Below are 8898 nucleotides of genomic sequence, written 5' to 3' on the forward strand. Positions count from 1 at the left end.
TGGCAGGGTTAGGTTAAAGGTTGGACTCAATGATCTCAAAGGTCTTTTCCAACCAAAGTGATTCTATGATTCTATATTTTCCTTAATAAAGAAGGACAGCTAGATATTTTATTTGGAAAGAAGTTCAAAGGATAAAAACAACATATGCTGCAGAGTCCATGATTCATTTCCAGTTCTGTGCCAGTTAACTGGTATCACATTGTAGGTGGAACACTTTTAGTAATTTTTTAAAAGCATAGCACCAGTACAACGGTCAGATAAAGTTTCCAGAAGGCATACTAAAGAAATGGAAGCTTCTGACTCAGTAAGAAGGGCCAAAGAGTGTTCTTAAACCCACCCACCCCCATTTAAAAGCCTCAGTACTCTCTAGTAGATTTGGATTTGTTATCTAGCTAGGTATCAACTGTTGTCCAGGGGAAATTTTTTTTTACTCACGCTGCTAAATCAAGAACATGAATAGTTGGAATAAAATTGTTTCCATCTCCAAAAACAGGTATTGTAGGAGTCTCACTAAGCCAACCTATCTGAAAATACAAATGGAGAATGAAGTGAGGAGAAAAAGGTTACTCTTAACTAGAGCTAAAAAAGGAGCATTTGTTCACTAGGCAAATCTATATATTCAGGATTTAAAGTTTAAATTCTTGAATGATTAATGGAATTCCAAGTAAAGGAAACAATTCTTGAGAAATACTGATTGGCAGCCTACAAAAACCAAGAAACTTTTTTTTTTTTTAAATAATATTCTTTGATCTTGACAAATGTTATTTCGTATCCCAAATAAATCAAATGCTTGGCAAAAAAAGAGAATATGTTGTTGAGAAGAAAGGCATTTTTCTGATTCCATTGATATGACACACATGTTCTTACTGTAAAGTACATAGGAAGATACTGTTCAAAAACTATGGAGAAAACTAAAAAACATATAGAGCCAAAAAAGTGGAAAAAACTTCCACTGTAGCTAGAACATTTCAAAGGGATCAAATAATCAGTTTTGTTCACAAAAGCATTAAGCTTATGATACCAAAGGTACTAAAAATGCATTCAATTCCAGTGTGTTTTGCCCCTAGAAATTAAATGAACCTGCAAAAATAGTTGGATGTCTACCTTAAAAAAGTAGTGCAAGACTCCTTCCCCAGCTCCATATTGATGTCCTGAGGCAACAACATAAGTTGAAAACTTATGTTTATTCTGTGAAGTAAAATAAACAAGAAAGTTTTTATAAAACTATGGTACTGCAAGTGTGATACTGGCTTACCCTGAAACTTGAATGTTTGTGTACTAAATATACAAAGTATGTAAATTACATCACTTAAAATTTGTGGCTAGATCAATTGTTGCACATCCTGTAGTTTCATAAGTCACACCGCTAATATTTCCTTCAAGAAAAGCATTGCTCCATCAGAATTGACCTGTCTACATTTGACTGAAATTCTAAAAAATTTTTAAGAGTTAAAAAGTTGGAAGTAAGTTATGTAAATCAATGAAGTGAACAGGATAACTCATGTTACAACTTTCTGTTTCCAAGAAAAATAACTCTGAAATTCATTTAAGCTATTTTTAATCGCATTATATTTGCATTTGACTGCCTAAAAAGGTGGGAAATGCTGGATCAATGATTATACAATTGCTTTACTTTCATTTTGATACACAATTAAAAAAATAAATCTGTGGACTATCTAAATGTTTTCCTAACCACACACCATGATCAACCCACATATTCTTTGCTGATCATTATTGCATAATGTCATAAATTTGCCTGTCCTGGCTGCCTGCTTATACAAAAAGTTACTGCTTGGCTCAGTGTTGAAGATGGCTATACAGAGAAAAAAAAATTAAAATCAGCTTAAGGCTAAAAACTTTCAAGAAAATGTTTTAAATTAAGACCAATCACTTCAAAATTTTTAAGGTGAAACAAAATTGTTAAATAAATCTCATGTTGTAAAGATCCTAGGCATTCTATATTTACACAATGCTATATAAAAGAACCTGCATTTACCAGCACAGGGAATAAATGCTCAGATTTGGGATCTACTTTTTTTGTGAAAAAAATGCATCTTTTATTATCATCTTTATAATATTACAGAAACATAAAACTAAGAGCACTGTTAGCTAGTCTTTCCTTATATAAGGAAAGCATCATAAAAAGGGATGACAAGTTATAACATCAGTGTATTGTATCTGTGTATGTGGCTTTACCTATCTACTTAAAAAATTAAACTTTGTATTAAAAACTATCTGAACTCAGTTGAATGCAACAGCTTGTCAGTAATCACAAGCAACATTAGAAGACATTAGCAAAATTAGAAGACATTACAGATAGCATAGGAACTCCCACACTTAGGTTGCTTTTGTTTCCATGATAGAAACTGTTTGTACCCTAAGAGCAGCAAACATGCTCCAGGAGATCTGTGATTTCTATATCCCAGCAGGAAAAACCTGCCTCTTGCAAAAGCACAGGAGGTGTTATTTCTCATCTCCCTTAAGAAGAATGTAACACATAGGGTTTTCTTCCTTTTACCTTGCAGTAGCTTTTCCAGTAGCCATTTGTGGAGACAAAACACAGTTTGGCACTGACTACTATACTTCACTGAAATACAAACTGCTGAAAGAGGTTCAAGTCCTCTAAAAGTATTTTTTCAGTGTCGCAAGTCACACATAAGAGAAGGTACTACTTGAGATGACTTGGATATACTTAATTTAAAAAAAATAAGACAATTATTAGGCAAGCTCCAGTTGCACACAGCATGTTTAGTCACTGGTAAAGACCTTCAAGTTTCTGTGTAATATTCATTAAAGCCACTAGATGTCACAATCTAGCTAGTACAACCAGTTCTAGGCTTTGGTTGTTTTACATTTGTTTGTTTGTTTGTTTTATTCTAATAAAATCTTTAAAGTGGAAAACAGGTCTAAATGAATAGATTCAGGAACTTTGATGCCTCTGAGAATAGAGCTGGGAGATGAAGAACTCCTCCATTTGTGGTAAGATTCTGGATTTGGCAGGACCCCAGAGTCAGGAACTTCTCTCTGGGAAAAGCTACACAGCCTGAATGCCCTGCCACAAAGGTAAAGGTAAAAAATTGCTAGTGGTAAAAACCAGAGACTTCTAACTCACGATTCTTCCTGAATTCTAAGCAAAGCATAGGTAGGAGATACACTAACTCAGAGGGATGAAATTTTGCTTTAAGTAACAACAGCCATTAAATTGCACTCTAAACAGATATGAAGGCTAAGAAACCCTTCTATTCTTAGGGGCAAGATCTTCTCTACATGACTGACGTGGCTGCTGAATCCTAGTATCATCTCCTGATGAGCTCTTTGCAGGCGAGAGGTTACACTGTCATTTCTTTCACAGATGGCACATTCCCCAGATGCCACTGAGTTTAGAAATGAGTAAGAACTGTAATCCAGAAGTCTCCAGCCATCACAGGAAGCTAATGTTGATCTGCTGGGAAGAACAGATGCTTTGGAGCCTTCCTATTCCAAAGTGCTGACAGAAAGTAAACAATGATACCCATTGAAGCTGCCTCTGGAGTTCTGGAAGAACAAGGGGTCCTTTTGAAACGCTTACAAGAGGTATATAAATAAAAAAAAATCATGTTGTTTTATTGTGTACTGCTACATATTGTTCTACTGTCTTCTCAACAGACATTCAGCCTGGCAAACATTTAGAAGCTAATTATGTTAATACCTTTGTTACGTAGTGACTCAGTGCTTTGGGCTAGTCAGAAAAATTGAGTCAATAGTTCATCCGGGTGTTACTGGTGGCAGAAGTTATTGCAAGGTTTGGTGTACACTGTTTACTGTCTTCATGTTTCTAACATCACAGGTATGAAAGTTATTCAATAGTCTTATGGAGTAACTCCGTATTAGCACAGTAAAAATAAGAACAATTTACCACTGATTTTTCAAGCTGTAACCCAAATTTTACTGTCGGTCTGTACTATTAAAGCCATGTTAGAATATAATATAATTTCTAGTGCTATTTTCTCAGCAGGGCATAAGATGACAAGTGTATACTCAAATCAAAGGAAAGGGGTTTTCCCCCCTCTGTAATTAGCCTGATAAATTTCTGCAATGGACACTTAATTATATTTATTATGGGAGACTGCTAGCACACAAAGAGAATGACCAAATAACACCTTCGTCATACAGTATATTTCACTCTCTTCCAGTTCTCCTTCCTAACCTCCACAGTACTCCGTCTCTAATGACAACAGCATCAATTTTCCTGAGTTGTGAAGCACAATTTGAGCCACCATTGGTATTTATTTAATAATAGCTCTTAAATACAGAGAGAGGCATGGTCTGCTCTCTAGGAAGATTAATAATCTAATCAGGTTGAAACAAAGCTGAAAGAAGTGATTTTAAAACACATACAAAGTGATAACATATATTCTAGTTATTCTGCATCAGCTCTATGGCCATGATTTTAAAGTGAATTATAGAGTAGAATAAAAGCCAACAAGCCTTCTGCTCCAAGAGCACAAACTATCCAGGAACATGCTAGATGTGGCCAGAACATCTTCTAAGTATTTAAATGAGACATAATATTAACATAGCTTGCTAATATCTCCAGGTGCCGATTTTCTTTAAAACTACACTGATACCCCTTTCCTCTACATTCTTTCATCCTCAAGTCTTTCCTCACACAGGCCTCAGCTTTCATGTTCTCTGATGCAACCAATGAAACAATGCATTTTTTTAAATGTGATAAGCATGATTTACTCACTACCTAAGAAAAACAGACAGAATTTGGGATTTGTATTATGCAGACACTTAGGTTTCAAAAGACATAGTATTCTCTATACTTGATATTTTATTAATAATTGATGTTGTCCATATTTATCAAGAGAATAACATACTTTAAAAATTATTCAAATTGTTGGTAATTTCCATTAGTAAGATAATCCTCTAAGTAAGAAGGCCAAACAACCTATTTTTATAAAAAAGTTCTTTACATACCGTTTTCCCAAGTTTGAGAATGAGTTTTTCAGCATTGATGTGATCCATAAAGTTAGGATGACATTTTCGTCTGCGATAATCTTCATCAGTAAAAGGAATCTCAAGATCTCCCTATGAAAGAAAAAAAATGTGACTATTATACTTGTCTTAAAACAACAATTTTTAAAAGCCTGAATGGTTAAAATAAGTTCATTAAAATATTTTAAAAATCTGGTTTAACTTCGTTTTAACTTTTAATTCTTAAAACTTCTGATTGTGATACTTGAGGTTCAACATTTTGAAAATGTCGATAGTTCAATTTCAATTTTCGCAGCAAAGGATTTTTTAGCTACTTTTTGTATTTAAAAAACTGTGAACTTTTATTATATATAACACCATACAAACTTGAAAAACTCTGACAACTGCTACAGATAACATTAATGTACACGATTTCTGTCAGACTAAACATGAGAATTGCAATAACATACTACAAAGCATCCCACATGGTTCCTGACAATACTTGACATATATAAAGATATATCTATTTATCTGTCTATACACAGACTTAAATATGTATTTCATTAAATATGTAGTAAATATGGGATTTTTTATGATTGAAGGACAGTACATATTGTGGTTAGCATATGTCATACATCTTCTCCAAGCAGACCCTAATGTCTGCCTATGTCAACGTAGCCCAGTGCCTGAGCTTCTCTGTCCAGTCACATAAACTTAACAATTTTGGCAGTAAGTAGTGGTTCAGGGTGAAAGGATCATGAGAAAAAGCACAATTGCTGATGCTAACTTTATTAGCTATTGTTGAAGTACATACTGAAATACTTTGTTTAATTGCACTTAATGAATATTTTCCATTACATGGAAATAGTAAAAAAAAAAAAAAAAATGTTTTCAGATTACTTACGGGGTCAGGGGGTTTGCTTTTTGCCCAGCTCATTATTGTTGAAATAAGGATGAATAACTTTGGTGTTGCAAAATGCTCTATTTCCATATGTAGGGCTGTTAAATGAAAACAAAGGATTTAATTTATTGTAAACTGCATTACTCAAACCTGTATTCTTGCTTTTATATAAAGGTCCTGTATAGACATCTATACCATAACATTCTAAGTGATATGTATTTTTAAGCAAATACTCTTTATTTGGGTTGGTATAAAATAAAGATAATCAATCAGGAAAGGAAACAAATAGATAAATAATGGTAATAAAGAATCAAATTATTGAGAGTCAACACAATCTCCATAGAGCTACATAACATAGGGAAAAAAAAAAGAAACTATACTAGGAAATGACTCATCTTTATTGACTGCTGAGATACTGAAAGAAAATTAAAATGTGGTTTTTTCCATGATCGAAACAGAAAAACTACAGAATTCAAGTAAAGCTTCCTTATTTTAACTTAGAGCAAAATAGTTAAATGTGGGTTATGTTTTGTTGAGTCCTCCAAAACTTATGATGTTATCCAAGTATTTACAGTATAAACAGGAAAGCAAAATTTAGTTTTACTATTACATAAAGAACAATATTGCACTGTCACCATAAAGATTCCAGATGCCCATTAGAATTTGGATATAAGAATCAGGAGAAAGTTTCAGAAAGACTGTTAGCAGTATGTTTTTATTGGACTTCTAAGTCAAAATATATTTAAAATAGTTACATAAAATATTGAAACATTATTTGAATATCATGGGAGCAATTTTTCTACTCATCTCCCAATGCAAATAGATAAAATGATGGTCGATAGCTATTTAGGGAAATAACTGCCTACACAGATATGTCATTTAAAGTGTTGGACCATTTCACGACAGCTTTTCCAGCTTATGAATGCTAGAGTACATTCCGTGGTCCCTTGCTAATTAATTGAACAATTCATGCAGCATTTCTCCATCTAGGAACCCACCTGTATATTACAGTAAACTATAAATCCCAGATAATTTCATTATGGTAAATTTTGATGGCTGTATAGCAAACAATTTTCTCTTCAGATGATAGCTATACTAACCAGAAGCAGCCCATGTTGCTTCCTCAATTTGATTTGCATCCTCGGTGATATTATATGAAACAATCTCACACTCAAGCAAGTGACTTAAGAGCTCTTTTCGAGATGAGACCTGGGGAAAGAAATAGTTACAATCTGCCATTAAAAAAAAAAAAAAAAAAAAAAAAAAAAGACGGGAAAAAATTCCCAAATTCCTTTTCTTGGCAAGTTTAACTTACTGATAGAATGTATTTTTCTAACACTAGGATGTTAGGATGTTCATAAGAGAGATATCTAACTTCATCTGTCAGACACAACTAAGGTGATGAAATGTGAATTAAATGCTGAAACTTCTAATTTACAGCCGACATTAATATAGTTCAAAAAGATGCACAATTTTTAGTGGTATTTTAGGATTCATATTTTCAGTGCAATCGTGAGTAAAAAAAATATCTATGACTTTTATAGATATTTTAAACAAATATCAACTGGCAGAATGGAGAAAACATAAAAAAAGTCTATTTCCTTGCAAAATAACATCCTACCATTTTTATTAAATGCAGATTGTCTGCATCACTTCAGCAAGTCCAACAAGTACTTTGGCCAAGACCAGTGATTAAGATTAAATACTGCCAGCCATAATTTTCTGATTGAACAGCTCAGCTGTATAGACGTTTAAAGCAAAATTTTCAAATGTTTGAAGAGTTTCTGGATAATCAATTTAAGACAGTTAGAGAAAATTTTAGTTTCAGAAAACTAAATCAAGCAATAAGCAATCACATTCTTAAAAGCAAGACTCCTTTAGTTAACTAAACTCTGGACACATGTTTATACAAAGATGTAGGTATTCAGAACAATGAGTTATGATTAATGAAAGCTGTGATTTCAGCAAACAGTTAAGAATGGGGACACTAAGTCTGATTCCAGCACCACTACCTTTAAAATGGTGATAAAAAACAGAAGAGACAAGAGAGGTACTTGAGGTGTGTGTTTTGAGGGATACAAGAAAGCAGAGCTGTGGATCATCAGTATAGATGATGTCCTGTCAATAAATATTATTGTAAAAAATCTATTTTGAGTCCAAGTTCCTTCCTTTTACTATTTGCTGTATCAGACCTAGCAGGGAGGAGACAACAGTGTGCAGGAAGCAGAAGGAAAAAAAAAAAAAAGTATACAGCTTCCAGCAGCAACAAAAGACTGTTTTATTAATGCAGGTCATTTTACATGACTTGCAATATTTCTAATGTTGTCTACTGGCGACCTGAAACAAGACTCTTACTTACTGCATACGTTTCCTCTGCAAAATGTGGTTTAGTACTCTCTGGTTTAGAAAGGGTACCCACTACTTGGTAGACTCCCTCCTTTGGCCTACTAGAAACTTCAGCAGCTGAATTATTTTCATCTTCCTCCTCCTCTTCTTCTCCTATGCTTTCAAGCGATGCCCCAACAACACATCTGGATAAATACTGCAATATACAAGACACACATTTGTATACAAATATATATTTGATCCTACACAGCTTCTCATGGTCTTGGGAGGACACCAACACCCAGTTGACTAGCCCCCATCCTGTTGCAGGTAATGTAGGTCAGAAGACAGCTTTCCATTGAACAGGAAAACATTATGCGCTCCTCAGCCTCAGCCGTAATGTTTTGTCCTGACTTGTGTCCTACGCCTCAAAGTCGAGGGTGCTGGGAGTCCCTAGATGACCGCGACCTGGCTCGTTAGGTAAGAGGTGTTACCTGAGGGAGGTGTTACCTCAGAGAGCCGTTACCTCTCTCCACAGCGATCAGCTGCCGCCTGAGGTGTCCCGACCTGCTTTATCCACATCTCCTGCTCCTAACTCTCATTTTTTTCTCACTCCTTTCTTAACCCCTTCTTGCGCCCGGTCCCTCTCCTCAGCAGCGATTGTAGGTGACCCCAGCTCCCCGGCTGCCTTCCCGCCCGGCCGAACGCCCTGG

The 8898-nt window shown here is 34.8% G+C and overlaps 1 protein-coding gene across 1 annotated transcript in view; it reads right to left on the minus strand.

The window, feature by feature from the left end:
• Positions 1 to 8544, minus strand: part of AK7 (adenylate kinase 7) — a 26625-nt gene extending 18081 nt beyond the window's left edge. The window contains 7 exon segments of the mRNA XM_035896013.1: positions 436 to 524; positions 1105 to 1188; positions 4963 to 5073; positions 5864 to 5958; positions 6961 to 7069; positions 8220 to 8486; positions 8488 to 8544. Of these exon segments, the coding sequence (XP_035751906.1) occupies positions 436 to 524; positions 1105 to 1188; positions 4963 to 5073; positions 5864 to 5958; positions 6961 to 7069; positions 8220 to 8486; positions 8488 to 8544 (812 nt within the window).
• Between the last annotated feature and the right edge of the window lie 354 nt (positions 8545 to 8898).

Source organism: Egretta garzetta, unplaced genomic scaffold (assembly GCF_000687185.1).
Source record: "Egretta garzetta isolate BGI_Z169 unplaced genomic scaffold, ASM68718v1 scaffold206, whole genome shotgun sequence".
Classification (NCBI taxonomy): domain Eukaryota; kingdom Metazoa; phylum Chordata; class Aves; order Pelecaniformes; family Ardeidae; genus Egretta; species Egretta garzetta.